Source organism: Felis catus, chromosome D2 (genome assembly GCF_018350175.1).
Source record: "Felis catus isolate Fca126 chromosome D2, F.catus_Fca126_mat1.0, whole genome shotgun sequence".
Lineage (NCBI taxonomy): Eukaryota > Metazoa > Chordata > Mammalia > Carnivora > Felidae > Felis > Felis catus.
This window is the reverse complement of record NC_058378.1, coordinates 76,045,146-76,064,129: the sequence shown is the minus strand read 5'-3', so window position 1 is coordinate 76,064,129 and position 18,984 is coordinate 76,045,146. Positions and strand designations below refer to the sequence as shown.

At 42.0% G+C, this 18,984-nt stretch overlaps 1 protein-coding gene across 3 annotated transcripts in view; it reads left to right on the top strand.

Moving 5' to 3' along the window:
- The first annotated feature begins 805 nt into the window (after positions 1 to 805).
- The window catches only part of MCMBP (minichromosome maintenance complex binding protein), a 49,825-nt gene continuing 31,646 nt past the window's right edge, over positions 806 to 18,984 (top strand). For 2 of the 3 annotated variants that reach the window (XM_023241007.2, XR_006587368.1), the window contains exon 1: positions 806 to 1,157. In XM_023241007.2, the coding sequence (XP_023096775.1) occupies positions 1,100 to 1,157 (58 nt within the window). In that variant the 5' untranslated portion in view covers positions 806 to 1,099. The remainder of the gene's footprint in view (positions 1,158 to 18,984) is intronic. The other variant, XM_023241008.2, reaches the window with a different exon arrangement.

The following is an 18,984-nucleotide window of genomic DNA, read 5'->3' as shown; positions in this document are numbered from 1 at the left end:
CATAGTGTACACATAATCTTCATGTGCCCTGGGAAACCAAAAACTTCATTTGATTTGCTTTATTATGATTTTCGCTTTATTGAGATGGTGTGGCACAAAGGGGCAGCATTTCGAAGGTATGTCTGTACACGCCTTCTGCAGGAACCTGCCAAAGCTCCCTGGTTGTTTCCAGCTTCTAGGCAGAGGCAGACAGGTACGTTTCCACAGTGAGGAGCTTGCCTCTCAAATTATGAACTCGTCACTCTACCACAGTGCCAGAGACCCAGCAAAGGGCGCTTGTGAGTTTTCAAAGTACCCCTTATCCAAATGCATACCTCCCCCAGTGGGATCAGACTTTATGCAGCTGAGGGAGTCACTGTATGGGTGTTTCAGGCAGGGCGCCACAGAAAGGAGCAAAACAAAACAAAACAAAACAAAACAAAACTAGCACCAAGAGGGGATGGACCGACACCCCAGGGCTGTTTTGCCCACTAATTTTGCCCAGAGAGGACCCGAAGGTCTCCTTGGGCTTGTGCTTTTGGGCTGCTGCGCCCTCCAGCCTGTGCAAGGGCTCGTATTACGAATTAATAAACCGGACCTCGGGAACTTCCCCCTTCACACTAGCACAGCGTGACAAAACGCGATACGCAGAGCTCAGCCTCGAAGCCTTTCCACCCACCAGCCCTGCGTGCCCTTCCTTTTGCCCATCTCCAAGATGGCGGCCGCCCCGCCGCCGCGTCGCCGCCGCGTCCTGGCTCCACCCCGCCCCACCCCCGCGCTCCCGCCGCCCCTCCTCCCGCCCTCGGGGCCGCGCCGCGCGCTCCCGCCGCCCCTCCTCGCGCGAGCTCCACCCAGGTCGCAGGCAGCGCGGTCGGCGGCGCCTATTTCCCGCCATTGTGCGAAGTGGAGGCTGGGGGCCCGCACGCGCCGCCTGCCCGTGGCCAGCTGCTCCTTGGCTGCCGCCGCCACAGCCGCCGTTCCCTGAGGCGCGGGCAGGCCGGGCGGCCCGCGCCCCGAGGCTCGCCGTGCGTGGGAGGGCGCGGGCGACGAGCGGCCGAGCCCCCGAGGAGGAGCCGCGGCGCGGGACGCCGGGCCGCGCCGGCCCCGGCCCGTCGGCGAGATGCCCTGTGGGGAGGATTGGCTCAGCCACCCGCTCGGGATCGTGCAAGGTTTCTTCGGTGAGTGGCGGCGCCGGGGGCGGGCTGGGCGGGCCGCTGAGTTTGCCGAGCCCGGGGCCCGGCCCCGCCGCGCGGCCCCACGCGGGGCTCCCCCGGAGGCTGGCGTGGCCGGCCAGGCCTGCGCGGAGACACCCCCGTGCCAGGGCCCGTGCCCGTGCCGCGGCTTCCCCGGCCGGCCGCAGGTGCCTCCCACCTGCCCGATTCGTGATTCGCGAGCGGCCAAGGTTACGCGGCGAGGAGCCGACGACCGGCCGTGATTGCCGGCCTCGCTCCCCTCCGTGGCGCACCGGGGACCCGCGCCCCGCGTTTGACGCTTCGCGGAGGGGTCCTTGAACCTTCGGGGGGCCCGCCGAGACGGGGCGAGGAAAAGCACTTTGCCTATGGGAAGCCTGCAGGATATTTCAAAACTTCCGGTGTGTCGGGGGAGTGCTCGCTCGCAGCAGAAGTTGGCTCTAACTACTGTATTACACACATCCTCCCTTTTCGCGATAAGATTAGGGGTGACAGCTTAATTTTTTCTGTTATGACTTTAAAGCCTTGTTAGTACACGTCTGCTTTCGTGCCAGAGCTAGCAAGAAATGTTGAACTCAGCTGAGTTCCTACGTAGAAAAGGGCTTTGAATGCTGCAGACCAGCTTAGTAAATTTTAGTTGTAGTTCTTGTTAACGCTACTTTTCTGCTAAGCATCCATGAAGGAAAATTGAGGCTTGTTTGCGGTTAACTGGGCATTTTAACCCCCCCTCCCCGTTCTTTTTGCACTTACGAGTGGTGGAGGCAAACCAGAAATCACTGTTAGATTGTGGCACCTGGAGGTAGCTTAGCAGTGAGTGGCCTTAGCTCATTTAAAACACCAGGCGGGTGTTAGTGAGAACGCCTTGATCTAGAAGCTAGTCTCCAGCAGCCAAAACCAGTGGCGTAAAATGCACGTATTTCTTGTGGGAGGGAATCAGCAACTCTTTATTCATTTTCCCTATAATTTGAACTAGTTTAGTTTTCTGGTTTCCCAGGCTGAAACTAGAAGCAGTAAATTAGAAGGCCTGTGTAGGCATCAGGACTGAGTCCGTGAACACTGACAACATGATAAAGAAGTCTAAAACTATGTGTGTGTGTGTGTGTGTGTGTGTGTGTGTGTGTGTGTGTATATATATATATATATATATTTTTTTTTTTTTTTTTTTTTTTTTACTATATCCATAAGGGTGCTTTGAGGAAGGGACATATAGTCCTCCACTAAATCCTAGTAATTGATGTTCACATTACTGGAACCCATAATTGATGTCCAAAATAATGGCTCCAAAATGTGGAGTGAAGATTAAATTGCACAGTTGGTTTAGGTCGCTGTAAATGCATAGGTACTTCTTAGGGAAAATCTATCAAAAGTGAAACGTTTTGGGGCACCTGGGTCGCTCAGTTGGTTAACCGTCCAACTCTTGGTTTCAGCTCAGGTCATGATGTAACGGTTCATGAGTTTAAGCCCCGCATCAGGCTCTGCGCTGATGGTGCAGAGACTGGGATTCTCTCCCTCTCCCTCCCTCTCCCTCCCTCTCCCTCCCTCTCCCTCCCTCTCCCTCCCTCTCCCTCCCTCTCCCTCTCCCTCTCCCTCCCTCCCCCTCTCCCTCTCCCTCCCTCCCCCTCCCCCTCTCCCTCTCCCTCTCCCTCTCCCTCTCCCTCTCCCCCTCCCCCTCCCCCTCCCTCCCCCTCCCTCCCCCTCCCTCCCCCTCCCCCTCCCTCCCCCTCCCTCCCCCTCCCTCCCCCTCCCTCCCCCTCCCCCTCTCTCCCCCTCCCTCCCCCTCCCCCTCTCTCCCCCTGTCTCCCTCTCTCTCTCCCCCTCCCTCCCTCCCTCCCTCCCCCTCTCTCTCCCCCCTCCCTCCCTCCCTCCCCCCCACCCCGATTGTCCTCTCTCTCTCTCTCTCTCAAAAATAAATAAACTTAGAAAAAAAAAGTTTTGGTGCTGAGGGGCAAAGTTCCAGTTATGGATATTTAGTAAATTTCCCACACCCTGGTCTTGCTGGATAAATAAGATGACTTTATATTTGATGTAGTTTTGAAAGTATTTGTCATGTTTTGTTTCCTATGTGTATGATCCTAAGGGACACATCTCATTATAGTACAGAAAGGGTATAATTCGGATAAAAATACTGGCTTTACAGTATTTTGTAAATTTTGTAAGTTGCTATGGGCACCTGGATCTTGTTGAAATGTTTCCCTACAGAATGTCTTATTTCCCCATATAGATTGTTTTATAGAGAAGAAAATAATACTCCTTTATAGCCATAATTTTTTTGTAGAAGCTGTTCTGAAGTATATGTTTTTACTGTATTTTCCTACTGCCATGAATATGTTGAGTACCTTTGTAATAACAGCATTACAGGTATGTTTCTGTGAGAAGTAGGTCGGGTGTTAAACTTGTAGACTCTTTTTGGTTTTGTAGTAAATTGTTTCAAATTGATTTTTCAGCCAGTTAGAGAAATGACTGTTGTGGCTTATGAGGCCTTTCTTGGCTCCACCCCTACCTAGTTCTCAGACCTCACCTTATTACTACATTCCCTCTCCTACTGAACCCTCTTTCAGTTCTTTAATTTTGGACCTTGCCTCTAGACCTTCTGCATCTCAGCTCTTTCCTTTGCCTGGCCCCCTCCTCATTCCACTTGTACTTCCCTGGCTAAATCTTCTTTTGGAAACCTAAGTTAAGTACCCCTTGCTTCGGTTACTGCAGGATCCTTTGTGTCCTGGAAATTAGTATACGTTAACCCTAAAAATAAAACTGCCAGTTATTTTACCAGTAAGAATGGGTTTACTGGGAAATAACAGAGAATTAAAGTGCGGGACATGCATGCAAGCTAAGGCAAACCATAGACAAGTCCCACAAACAAAGGAAAGGAACTTTATTTTATAAAGGAGGAGGAAGTTGGGACGGGTTATTTTGAAGGGAAGCCCATTGGAGAAAAAGGTTCAGGGTGATGCTGGTTTCTCACTGGCTGAGTTGCAGGGATAGTAGGTATCTTGTAGGAGATGCCATGTACGTCTCTCTCTGTTGGGGCCTGTAATTGATACTTACCTGTTAAAGATTTTTTTGTTAGGGATCTTTAATTGATAATTCTTCTTGTAATTAACATTGAGTGGTAGAGCTCCCCCTTTCAGCCTCCCAAGTCCACTTTAGTGAGGTTTCCCTTTATTAATTTTCACATATGTAAAGCAAGTTGTTGAAAGTGCTTGTTTCTTGGGTTCCTATGCTATATTTTTTCTCAGCACATTCAGGGCCTGTCTCTGACTTATTCACCAGTGTATCTTCATTGCCTGGAATGCACCTTGTACAGTGAAAATGCTCAGTGAACATGTGTCAGAGGCAGTGGAAAGACTGATGAATCAATCAGAAATGGTGTGAATTGGGGTGGTTACTGTGAGCGCAGGTCTCAGACATAGGACAGTCCTGGCGGACCTCCTACTGATTCAGAGAATTCATGATCATACCAGGTGTGAGCTACGTTCACATGCAAGTCCTGATTCTTCTTCATTTGGATAGGAAACTTTGAAATTCTGTGAGTGGCCAATCATAACTACCTGGGTCATAATTCATCTTTGCGAATCAATCTGTACTTTAATTTGTATCTGCCATGTTATAATTGCACATTTTTTTAAAAATGCACATTTTTTCCTGTAAGCCCTCATAAAATGTCATTAATGTTTCACTTGGAGTTTCTTAAAGATTTTATGTACAGGACATTGAGATCCAAAGCTTTAAATTATGATTTAGGAATACTTCAGCATTATCTTTGTTGGCCTCTGTTATGTGTATAGTGCTAATGGCTAAGTCCCTACAATGATTATTTAGTGATCCATATCAAGTTGCTTCCTTTAAACAAAGGCAGGAATAATAATTAAAAACAATTTTGGTATACTTTTTTTTTCTCTTAATCAGTTTTTATTTAAAAGAAATTTTTTTCTTCCTTCACTCAGGTCCTCTCCACTGTACCACATTAACACTGAAAGACTAGCTATACTCATTCCTGTCCTCTGCTGCCTCAGTTTCTGTTGAATGGTGTTCTCCTCTGGTATGACTATACCCACACAGGTGGCTCCAGCAAGCACCAGGAAGAATGAACATTGGTGGAGCCATCCACGGGAAGCATGATGCACTCAGCTCTCAGACAACCATGAAATAAATGAGAGGACTTCTGTTGTAGCCTATCTCCATTTTCAACCACTCATTCTCATCCTTGAGTGATAGCTATTGAAGTGGAATTTGCTTTATTTAAACGAAGACTCGTAAGACAAGATTTCTAGATCTAACTGTTGGTTAGAAAAAATAGATAAAATAAATTTTCTTAGGGCAGCTGGCTGGTTCAGTCAAAGGAGCGTTCTACTCTTGATCTTGGGGTCATAAGTTTGAGCCACATGTTGGGTATAGGTATTTAAATTAAAATACTTTAGGGGTGCGTGGGTGGCTCAGATAAGCGTCAGACCCTTGGTTTTGGCTCATGTCATGATCTCACAGTCGTGGGATCAAGCCCCACGTTGGGCTCCGTGCTGAGCACGGAGCCTGCTTGGGATTCTCTCTTTCCTTCCTCCTCTGCTCCTCCCCCACTTGCACATACTCTTGCTCTCAAAAAAGAATAAGTAAAAAATTTAAAACACCATTAAAAATTTTTTTCCTTCCCTGAATTAATAACTCGTCAATTTTAGAAAACGTAGGAATGCTTATTGACTGGTTTCTTTAACTGTTTTTAAAAATTTTTTTTTTTTCAACGTTTATTTATTTTTGGGACAGAGAGAGACAGAGCATGAACGGGGGAGGGGCAGAGAGAGAGGGAGACACAGAATCGGAAACAGGCTCCAGGCTCTGAGCCATCAGCCCAGAGCCTGATGCGGGGCTCGAACTCACGGACCGCGAGATCGTGACCTGGCTGAAGTCGGACGCTTAACCGACTGCGCCACCCAGGCGCCCCTCTTTAACTGTTTTTATTAAAAAAAGTTTTTTTAGTGTTTGTTTATTTTAGAGACAGAGCATAAATGGGGGAGGGGCAGAGAGAGCCAGAGACAGAATCTGAAGCAGGCTGCAGGCTCTGAGCTGTTAGCACAGAGCTGGACAACCCATGAACCATGAGAAGATGACCTGAGCTGAAGTCGGACGCTCAACCGACTGAGCCACCCAGGCACCCCTCTTTCACTGTTTTTAGATTGTTGGTTGGGTCAAGATCATTATTATTGGTTATATTCAAAGTACTGTGGTTATATCCAACAACCAGAACTAGACTAAAAGCAGTGTTACGTGGAGGAGGGCAGGGAGAAGTATTTGGTCACTAGCATTTTAAAGAATTTAAAGCAATAATAAAATTGACTAAAAGTTTGCTTTTTTATTGTCACCACGATTCTGGACAGACAATTCATCCCCTTTTGTTTGTACCCATCTTGGATCTTTCCTATCATCCTGACCTTGGTAGGCCACTGAAAAAAGGCGTTTGTTACAAGGCTATGGAACCCAAAGATAGGGAGGATGTCTTGGCGTCCCAAGAGTGGAATCTGGAACTGGAAAGCTGGCAGGAATCTAAGCAGCTCTTCTCAGATTTTCTTCTTAGGCTATATTCATCTCTGCACACGAACTTTATCTGTCTCTACTCCACAGCTCCCAAATTCACTTGGTCTCAGTTCCACACTAGTTAGCATCTTTATCTTAATCTCAGATTCCAGGGTTAGAGAATCTGATTGGTCCAGCATGGCGTCAGGAGTCCACCCGTGCACTAACAAGCTGTGTCCAGGGCCCAGAGTTATATAGGACAGTCCTGACTTTAGAGTCCCACACCTCAACAATGGGGCAAGTTCTCAGAGAAGAAGAATGGATTGGGCACCTGTGGCAAAAGGTGTAGATATGTATGTATGCATTTTTAAATAATAGATCACACATGATTTTAAGAAACATGGTAATAAGTAGAAGGATGCCCTTTTCCCACTGAAGTAACCAATTGTGATCCTACTTTTAGTGGCTTTATTTTTATTTTTATTTATTTTTTTTTTTATTGAGATCTAACTCACAGACATGAAATTAATCATTTAGGTATGTATACTTCAATGGTTTTTAGTATATTCACAGTGGTATGCAGCCATCACCACTATCATTTCCATCATTCCAAAAAGAAACGCTGTACCTATTAGCAATCACTCCCAATTGCCCCCTCCTCCATTCTCTGTCAATCAGTCTACTTCTGTTTATGATTTACCTATTCTGGACATTTGTATAAATGGAATAATACATGTGGGCTACTGTGTCTGGCTTTTCACATAGCTTAATATTTTCAAGGTTCAACCATGCAGTGGCATGTATCAGCACTGTATTCCTTCTTATGACTGAAGATAATATTCCACTGCACGGATATACCACATGTTTATTCGTTCATTCGTGGATGGACCCTTGGGTTGTTTCCACTTCTTGGCTATTGTGAAGCGTGCTGCTGTAAATATCAGTGTACAGATTTTTGTGTTTTCACTTCTTTTGGGATATACCTAGGAATAGGCTTGCCTACTCATAATGGTAATTTATCTTGATGTATATATACATATATGTGTGTGTGTGTGTGTGTGTGTGTGTTAGGTTTATTTTGAGAGAGAGAGAGAGAGAGAAAGTGCACACTCATGAGGACTGGAGGGGCAGAGAGAGAAAGGGAGAGAGAGAATCCCAAGCAGGCTTCGCATAATCAGTCGGGAGCCCGATATGTGGCTTGAACTCACAAACCGTGAGATCATGACCTGAGCCAAAATCAAGAGTTGGATGCTTAACTGACTGAGCCACCCAGGTGTCACTTTTATGTTTTGTTTTTTTTTTAATTTTTTTTTTTTAACATTTATTTTTGAGACGGAGAGAGACAGAGCATGAGCAGGGGAGGGTCAGAGAGAGAGGGAGACACAGAATCTGAAACAGGCTCCAGGCTCTGAGCTGTCAGCACAGAGCCTGACGTGGGGCTCGAACTCACTGACCGCGAGATCATGACCTGAGCCGAAGTCGGCCGCTTAACCAACTGAGCCACCCAGGCGCTCCGGTGTCACTTTTATGTTTAATTGTTTGAGGAATTGCCAAACTATTGTCCAAAGTGGCTGTACCATTTTACATTTTCACCAGCAATGTGTCAGGTTTCCAGTTTCTTACATCTAACATTTGTTATTTTCTGTTTTATTAGTTATAGCCATCCTAGTGGGTGTGAAGTGATAACTTCTTGTGGTTTTGATTTGCATTTCTCTAATGACTAATGATAATAACATATTTTAATATGCATATTGGCCATTTGTGTATTTTCTCTGAAGAAATGTGTATTCAAATCCTTTGCAAATTTTTTAGCTGGGTTTTGTCTTTTTATTGTTGAGATTTGAGTTCTTTGTATATTCTGCATACTAGACTTACCAGATATATGTGATTTGCAAATATTTCTGCCATTTTGTGGATTGTCTTCACTTTCTTGGTGTAATGCATTTCAATGTAAGCTTTTAATTTTTTGTGCATAATACACCATAGTTTATGTAGAGGAACAGAAAGCACAGAAAAACTTTCATAACATTTTATTTGTATATGTTCAAGTTTTTAATTTGATGAAGTCCAATTTATGTCTTCCCTTTGATTGCCATATTGCAGAACCCATTGTCTAATGCCAGATGTAAAAATTTATACCTCTGTTCTTTCTAAGAGTTTCAGAGTTTTAGCTCTTAGATTTAGGTGTTTGATTCATTTTGAATTAAATTTTGTATAAGGTATGAGGTAGGGATCGAAATTCATTCTTTTGCACATGGATATCCAGTTGTCCCAGTATCATTTGTTTTTGGCTTATTTTTTACATTTGCCAGTTTATTATAAAAGATATTATAAAGTATTCAGATGGACAGCCAGATGAAAAGGTGCATAGGGTGAGATCTGGAATAGTACCTCGTGCTTTTGTCTCCAGGGAACTGGAGTGTGATAGCTACCTCCCAGCAGTGGATGCATTTGCCAACCTGGAAACTCCCGCACTGTTTTTTGAATAGTCTGTTCTGCCCACTAAATGGTTGCCATTGAATGACACCTTTGTCAAAAAAATCACTGGACCATAGATGTGTAGCTTTATCTCTGAACTCCCAGTTCCGTTGGTCTATATGTTTATCCTCATGCCAGTACCACATTGCCGTGATTAACTTCGCAGTGTTTTTAAATCAGGAAGTGTGAATCCTTCAACTTTGTTCTTTTTTAATATAGTTTTGGCTCGTTAGAGTCCCTTGCATCTCCATATAAATTTAGAATCAGATCGCCCATTTTTGCAAAGATAGGCAGTGGGCATTTTGGTAGGGATTGCATTGACTCTTTTAGTTCTTTTGATAATAGAGTATAGTTAAGATTACAGACTCTAGAACCACACTGCTTCTTAACTTCTGAACCATACTGGGTATTTGGCTCCCTGAGTCATTTTTTAAAATATTTACTTTTTTTTTTTTTTTAAACTGCTGAATGATTTTCAGTAATCATCATGAAATGAAGCTTAAAGTATTATGTATTTCAAAATAGTATAGTTCTGCTTATTGCTTCTATCGCCTTCTTCTGTACGCAACGCCCCCCCCCCCCCCGCCACTGATTTTAGAATTTTTTTGTTGAGTTCCACTGTAATGATGTTGTTTCATGTTGGTATGGGTACCGCACATGAGATTGGAAGAATTTTGTTTTAATTGTGTAATTAATTCTTTGAATAACTTCCCAAGTTCCTACAGGACAAAAAAAAAAAACAATTGATAATTAATAAGTGAATTCCAACTACTTGGCAATGGCAAAGAATGAAATCTGGTCATTTGTAGCAACGTGGATGGAAACTGGAGAGTGTTATGCTAACTGAAATAAGTCAGGCAGAGAAAGACAGATACCATATGTTTTCACTCATGTGGATTCTGAGAAACTCAACAGAAGACCAGGGGGGAGGGGGGGGGGAGTAACAGAGAGGGAAGGAGGCAAACCATAAGAGACTCTTAAATACTGAGAACAAACTGAGGGTTGATGAGGGGTGGGGAAAGTGGGTGATGGGCATTGAGGAGGGCACCTGTTGGGATGAGCACTGGGTGTTGTGTGGAAACCAATTTGACAATAAATTTCATTAAATAAATAAGTGAATTCTGATAAAACAAGCAACTACAAAAGACACAAGTTAGGCAGTTCCCAAAATCATGCCCCTGATGTTAATGTATTTTTTGTCATTGTTAATGTTTTTTCTTTTCCTTTCCTTTTCTTTCTCTTCCTCTTCCTTTCCTTTTCTTTTCCTTTTCCCTTTCCTAGAGAGAGCACACACACCAGCAGGAGAGAAGGGCAGAGGGAGAGAGAGAATCCTAAGTAGGCCCCATGGTCAGCGCTGAGGCCCACACGGAATTAGATGCAGGGGCTCGATCTACCATCATGAGATCATGACCTGAGCCTAAATTAAGAGTCAGTCACTTACCCAACTGAGTCCCCCAGGCGCCCCTGTTAATATATTTTCTTGATTCATTCTTTAGTTATAAAGCAAATAACAGTTTGATAAGAATATATTTTAGTATTAAATACTAAATTCAGTGCAATATATACGTGTGAGCTAAAATTTGTGCTTCCTATGCCTCTCATTTTGCACTGTTTTAAATATTAAACACACTCCCAAGTTGTCTCATAGAAGATAGAGTTGAAATAACTCAAGTTCTGTCTCTTCATCTTTACAATCACTGTGGTGTTTAATTAAAATCTGTTGTATGCATGTAGGGCTCTAGAGTGCCACACAGGGATTGGGGGATACTCACTGCCCCTAAGAAACTTTGGACTGTTCTGGACCACTGAGAGATTTACTGTCCAAACAAATGCACTTAGCTGAGTCTTGATTGGGAAGAATCTTGACAATATTGAGTCTTCCTAGCCATGAATGTGGAATATTTCCCCATTTATGTAGTTCTTGAGTTTCTTTCATCAGGCTTTTATAGCTTTCCTCATACAGATCTTACACATATTTTGTTAGATTTATATACAAGAATTTCGTTTTGGGGATGCTAATGTGAATGGTTCTGTGTTTTTAATTTCAAATTCCACTTGTTCATTGATAATATGTAGGAATATGATTGACTTCTGTATACTAACCTTGCATTTTGCAATCTTGCTATAATTGCTTATTAGTTCCAGGCGGGTTTTTCTTTTTGTTGATTCCTTCGGATTTTCTATGTAGAAACATGTCTTCTGTGAACACTTTTATTTTTTCCTTCTTGGCCAGTATACCTTTTTTTTTTTTTTTTTTGTCTTAATGTATTAGTTATGGCCTCTAGTACAGTGTTGAAAATGGTGAGAGGGCCATCATTGCCTTGTTCTTATCTTAGTGTGAAGCTTCTGGTTTTTCACTTATTTTTAATTCTTCAGTTGCTTTCCTTTTGAATGTAGAGTCATATTCTAAAGTTGTTTTTTCTCTCCAGCAACTTTAGATACCATTTCAGAGTTTCCATTTCATAAGATGAGGAAATAGTGTCTACACAACCCTCCATTGCTTGTACCCAATTTTTGTCAGTCATTGTGCCACAAATGTGGCACCAAAGTTTACAGTGCTCTAGTGCTTTGTCTGATCGTATTATAAAGGTCAAAAACCAGTGAGTAACATTTATGTTATTATGATTGTATAATAGCTTTTCCTACAGAATCTACTAGGGTGTTTGGACCAGTAGGGGAGGAAGTAAAATCCTGTCATTAAATTATTTTGCTTTAAGGACAGTGTTTCAAGAATCAAGGTCAAAAGATTTCTCTTAGGGGCGCCTGGGTGGCACAGTCAGTTAAGCGTCCGACTTCAGCCAGGTCACGATCTCGCGGTCCGTGAGTTCGAGCCCCGCATCAGGCTTTGGGCTGATGGCTCGGAGCCTGGAGCCTGTTTCCGATTCTGTGTCTCCCTCTCTCTCTGCCCCTCCCCCGTTCATGCTCTGTCTCTCTCTGTCCCAAAAATAAATAAAAAAACGTTGGGAAAAAAAATTAAAAAAAAAAAAAAGATTTCTCTTATACTCCGAAGTTTACTATCAAGCCATAATTTATCATTTTTCATCATGAAATAGGTTTTGCACTTTATCAAGTGCCTAGTTTTCTATCCCCTGAGATGGTTATATTTTTTCTTTAATCTTTTAATGCCATAAATTATACTCTTAGGTTTTCTGGTCATAAACTACTTTTGTATTATTGGGATAAGTACTGCATGATCATGATTTCTTTTTGAATACTCCATTGGATTCAGTTAATAGTTTATATGGGAGTTTTGCATCTTTATCTTTTGTGAACAGCTTGGCTTGAAAGTGCATAATTTTCTGGACTTGGGACTTCATGGGATTGAGAGGAAAGATCAGTTTTTCTCTCGTGCAATATTAGACATACAATGTTCTTTGACCAGATAGTGATAACCAGAAGAGCTCTGTCTGCCTATCTTGTGGCAGTTCTGGCAGTTCATATTCTTTCAGAAATTTATCTTTCGCCTGGATTTTCCAATCTGTTTATAGTTCATAATATTTTGCATAGTTTTTAGTATTTCTGTCATCTATAGCGTTTTCCCTTTTTTCATTCTGTTCTACCTGTATTCTTTCCTTTTAGTATTGTGTTCTGTGTCTTGTTTTTATTTGTATGATTTTGTTCTTTGGGTTTTCTTTGTTCTGAACTGGATTGCCAAAAAATTTAGCTATCTTAACATTAATGATTTGTATTAGTATTTTTTCCATTTTCTTTATTATTTTTCTTATTCTTTGGATTTTCTCTTCTAAAAGCTTCTTAAGTTGAAAAGTAATAAGCTCATCTATTTCCATTCTTTCTTTGTACTTGATAAGCATATTCGAATCTATAACTTCATAAAAACCACCTTAGTAACCCACAGACATTAAGCTGCACAGCTTTCTTTGTTATCCGTCTGGGAGAATTTCATAATTACTCCCTATAAAGTCCTCTCTAAATTATGGATTATTTATTATCATGGGCTTCTCTGTTTTTAAAAATCATTATAGACATAAGGGTGCTCATGTATTAAGCTTCCCTTTTGTACTGAGTTCTTATCTTGTCACATTTTGGACAGAGAACATACACCTGGCATCTGTTGAGGCTTCCTCTGTGACTAGTACGTAGAACTTTTTGTAAATGTCACATGCTAAAAATGTACTCTGGATATTTTTATTTATTAGAGAGCTTACTATCTTCATACCTGCTGTGTATTTAATTTTGTGTTTCATGCTTGATTTATGTTTCTGAGAGGGCTGTGTCAAGTCTTTGTGATTTCTGTTTAGTCTTTCCTCCTTAGTTCTGAAAGTTGTTGCTTTATGTATTTTGAGGCTATGCTGTCAGGTACATACACACTTCCTTGAGCAGTACTATGTTAAAACTTAATTTACTTATATTTGTATTCTTGCATTTCCTTATTGAACGGAAATTTGACATCATATTCAATAAGTTCTTCCAGCATCTCATTCATATTATTCACTAAGAAAGAACTATGATATCTTTGTGGATGTTCTTCAACTTCTTCGTTTTTAAAATTTTATTTATTTTGAGAGAGAGGGAAAGAGAGAATCCCAAGCAGCCAGAGCCAGATGCGGGGGCTTGAACTCACAAACTATGAGATCATCACCTGAGCCAAAATCAAGAGTTGGACACTTACTCAACTGAGCCACCCAGGTGCCTCAACTTCCCTTTTGAATTATTCCTCTCATTTGTGCTAGTTGCTTTTTAGGTTTGTTGCTTAATTATGATGCTTGGACTTTTTCCCCCCCCTCCATTGCATTCATGAGTTAATTCTGTTGTTTCTTAGACCTTAGGTCTTCCTCTTTAGCGGATTCTTCATTTTAAATTTAAAAATATTTTTAAGAAATATTGTGTGAGAAGAGAACAAGAGATTCATCACATAATGATAAAACAGTTCTCTAAGAGGCCCTACATGTAAATGCACCTAACAGCAGAGCTTCAGAATACAGGAAGTAAAAACTCCTGGAACTGGAAGGAGAAATAGAGAAATTTGTAATTATATAATTATAAGTGGAGATTTTACCATTTCTCTTTTAGTATTCTACAGAACAAGCGAATAGAAGATAAGCAAGGATTGGGGCACCTGGGTGGCTCAGTTAAGCATCCAACTTTAGCTCAGGTTATGATCTCATGGTTTGTGAGTTTGAGCCCTACATTGGACTCGCTGCTGTCAGCATAGAGCCCATTTTGGATCCTCTGTCCCCCTCTCTGCCCCTCCCCTGCTTGTGTGTACACATGCACGTGCTCTCTCTCTCTTTCTCAAAAATAAATAAATGTTAAAAAAAAAAAAAGCAAGGATTTAGAAACACTGCACAACACCATCAACCAAATAAATCTAATTGACATTTGTAGAATGCTCCACCAACATCAGAACATACATTTTTTCTGAGTGCGCATAGAACATTCACCAAGATAAGCCATATTCTGGATTATAAACAAATATTAACAAATCTTAAAGAGTTGAAATCATCAACTATGTTCTCCAGCCATAATGAAGTCGGATTAAAAATCAGTAGCAGATGACAAGAAGATTCAAAGTTGTGGAAATAATATTTCTAAATAATCCATGGATCAAAAAGTCTCTAGGGGAATTTTAAAATATTTTGAACTAAATGAAAATGAAAACACAGCATATCAAAATTTGTGGGATACAGCCAAAGATGTGCTAAGAGGCATTAAGTGCACTTATCAGAAGAGTAGATCTCAAATCAATAAGCTTCTGTCTTAAAACTAGAAGAGCAAAATAAACCCAAGTCAAATAGAAGAAAGGAACTAATAAAGGTAAGGCAGAAATGAATGAAATTGAAAATAAGAAAAAAGAGAAAATCAGTGAAACCCAAAGCTGTTTGTTTTATTTTTTTAAAAAGATCAGTAAAATACATAAGCCTATAGGCAGACTAGCAAAGGAGAAAAAAAAAAAAAAAGACAAATTACTAGTACCAGGAATGAAAGAAGAGCTACCACTACAGACTGTATGGACATGGAAAGGATACAAGATAACTCTAAGGACATAAATTCAACAACTTAATGGAGCAGTTCTTCAAAGAACTGTATTTCCTATTTTTACTGTGACAAATCACCACAAACTAAGGGCTTAAAACAGTATAAACTTATTATCTTACAGTTCTGGAGGCCAGAATGATGGGAGTCTTACTGGGTAAAATCAAGTTGTCAACAGGACAGCATTCCTTTCTGGAGGCTCTAGGGGAAAATCTATTTCCTTATTGTTTTCCAGCTTCTGGAGTCTGCCAACATTTCTTGGCTCATGGCTCCTTTCGAGTTCTTTTCTCCTCGCTCTGAAGACTTCTGTCTCCCTCTTCCATGTTAAGGACCCTTGTGATTATATTGGACGCACATGGATAATCTCTCTGCTTTAAGGTCAGCTGATGATCAACCTCAATTCTATCTTCTACTTAAATTCCCCTTTGTCGTGTAATATATTCAGTTTCTGGGGATTAGGATGTGGCCATCTTGGGGCAGGGGGAGGCATTATTCTGCCTACCACTCCACATATTCATACTCACCCCAAGGTAAAATAACCATCAGCTCCCCCTCTTTCATGTGTCTCCCCTACAAAAGCCTCTGTTCTAATTTTTGTCTCTGTGATTTTGTCTATTCTTGGTACCTCATGTGAGTGGAATCCTACAATATTTGTCCTTTTGTGTCTAGGTTATTTCACCTAGCATAATGTTTGTAAGGTTCATTCTTGTTGCTCTCATTGTTTGACAGAGTACAAAGATAATTCATGGAAAAGGATATTTTCAACATAAATGTGGGAACACATTTAAAACCTTTAAATCTCATACCTTATACAAAAATTAATTCAAAATGTGTCACAGTTCTAAGTATAAAATTTAAGACTGTAAAAATATAAAACTTTTAGACGTAAGTAGAAGATCTTTGTGACCCAGGGTTTGGCAGTGAGATCTTAGACATACACCAAAGACACAATGCATGAAACAAAAATTTGATAACCATCAAAACTAAAAACTTCTGCAAAAAAATACTATTAGAATGGAAAGATAAGCCATTAACTAGAATATATGTGAAAACCATAGATGAGATTTGTATCCAGAATGTATAAAGAAAGCACAATGGTAATTAACCCAGTTTTAAAAAGGGCCAAAGATTAAATAGATGCCTCACCAATTCAGCATCATTAGCCACTAGGGAAATGCAAATCTGAACCATGATGAGATGTTACACACCTATTAGAACAGCTAAAATTGGAAAACATAGTGACAGTACCAAATGCTGGCAAGGATACAAAGAACTTGATCTTTTATACATTGCTGGTAAGAATGCAAAATGGTACAGCCACTCTGGAAAAGAGGTGGAATCTTAACTGTACATTTACCGTATACCCAACTGTCCCATTCCCAGGTTTTTACTTAGAGAAATGAAAGCCTACGTGTACACAAAAACCTCTACACAAATGTTTAGTTGTTTTGTTCATAGTTGTTAAACTTGGAGACAATCTAAATGTCCTTCAGTGGGTAAATGGAGAAACAAATTGTCATTCAGCTATACTGTGGAATACTATTCAGCAATCAATAGAAATGAACTATTGATATACTCATGTGTTAGGGTTCCCAAGACCACTTCTATCTTGAGAGACTCACTAGAAGGACTTAACGTGACTCCATGTATAGTTTTATTCAAGGCCAAGATTTATTACAGCAGGATAGTAAAGATACACAGCTGGATCGTAAGGGAAAAAGACACAGATGAAGTCTGGAGGAATCCACGTGTAGGCTCCCTTATTCTGTCTCTGGGAGAATTCATGGATTGGAAGACTCTGTTAAGATGTCAGTTCTCCTCAAATTATCTGTAAGTTCAACACAACCCTAATCAAAATTTCAGCAGACCTGACACAGAAGTCCATAAGCTGGTCCTCACAATTACATAGACATGTTAAGGATGACAGTAATCAAGACAAATTTGAAGAACTTAACTATTTGGTTTTTAAGACTTAAGACCGAGCCATAATGGTTAAGACAGTAACGAATATAGTATTAAGACAGCATAAAGATAAATAGATCAGTGTAACATAGCAGAGTGTGGAAATTAACATAAGTACAGTGAGTTGATTTTTGATACAAGTGCCAAAGCAATTCAATGCTAAAAAGAAAACCTTTTAATGTTGGAACAAGTGGATATCTTTTTGGGGAGAAAATGAGCCTCAACCCCTATGTCACAATATAAACAAAAACATTAATTTGATGTGGGTTTACAGACCTAAGTATGGAAAATAAAAAACGTAGAATATCTTCATGACCTTGGGGGTCAGTTACTATGAAAGAAAAAAAACTTGGCAAATGGACTTCTCCTTAAAAGACACCACTAAGAATGTCAGAGAGATAAGGGGAAAATAATGTGCCGTGCATATATATCTGGCTTCATCATCTGTTAGGTGGCATGGTCTTGTTTGTATAACTTTCTTTTTTATTTATTTTTTTAAAAGTAAACTCCACACCCAATTTGGGGTTTGAACTCAGCCACTGTAAGGTCATGAGTTGCATGCTCCACTGATGAGCCGCCCTCCTCCCCTCACCCCCAGCATGTCATGTTTCTTACTCAGATGCAGTCAGAATAGCAACGTTGCTGTGGCTGTCATGGCTGTGTATCAGCCTTTTCTTTAAACATCCGTTTTCACTGAAAGCAAAAATGCCCATTCTTATTTACTTATTTATTGTCCATTTTGGTAATCCTTTATCGGCACTCCTCTAGTACAACAGCAGCTCTCTTTAGTATGCATCAGATTCACTTAGAGGGCATTTTATTTGTGTATTATTTTTTTTTATCGCGATTTACCAACAGCACTTTATTTTTGTCTTCTCGACATCTCGTTCCACGGCCTCCTTGGCCCTTTCTGCCGGGGCATCAGAGTCCAGCGTTGGCACCGGCCGTGTAAACACTGGCTGCAGTTCTCCTCCTCCTCTGTTGTGACTCTGACTTCCTCCTTGCAGACATTCCATATGGGCATGACCGGTCCTGTCAGCTGGGTTTGACCGATTTGAGGTCTTCCGGAGAGCCCTCCCGGAGAGGGGCAGAGAGAGGGAGACACGGAACCGGAAGCTGACTCCAGGCCCCGAGCTGTCAGCACGGAGCCGGACACAGGGCTCGAACTCACAAACTGGGAGATCATAACCTGAGCTGAAGTTCAGGGCCGAGGGAGTCCGGGAAGGAGGATGGGCTGGGAGCGGTGCCGCCACCACAGCACGCCGGCCTGCAGGACTCTGCAGACTGGTTCTGCCCTCTTGGATTCCACCGAGATCACTGGTTCATGCCGCCTCCTTGTGGACGCCGGCCTCTCGAGACTCTTCTGAGCTGAAGGCCCTGCCGGCTCGCACTTGGGTGTGACGCCGCAGCAGAGGGCACCTTGCTGTGGGCTGGAGGGGTCCAGGAGGGGTCCAGGCGCAGGGTGCGGGTGAGGCACCAGGCCTTTGGTCTGTGGATCTTCCAAGCTGGCTGGTTGAACCACAAGGCACGCGCCACTGTGGAAGTGGGACTTCGGGGTCCTGCCATTCCGGCCACGGGCCGTGGCTGCTCCAAGGGGGGACAGCCAGCGGGAAGGGACGGGCCCGCAAAGCCATTTAGGCATTTTAAAACGCAGATTGCTAGGCCTCAGCTGCAGAATTTCTGATTCAGTAGGTCTGGAATGGGCTGGAAATTTTGGATTTTTTAACAACTACTCAGGTGATTCTAATGATGGTGGTCAGGGCACGCGCTGATTACCAGTTTCCCGGTGGATTTAACCCTCGTTGCACATCTGAATCACCTCAGGAGTTTATTCCTCCCTCCTTTTTTCAGAATTAGACTTGGCTCAATTAAATGAAAG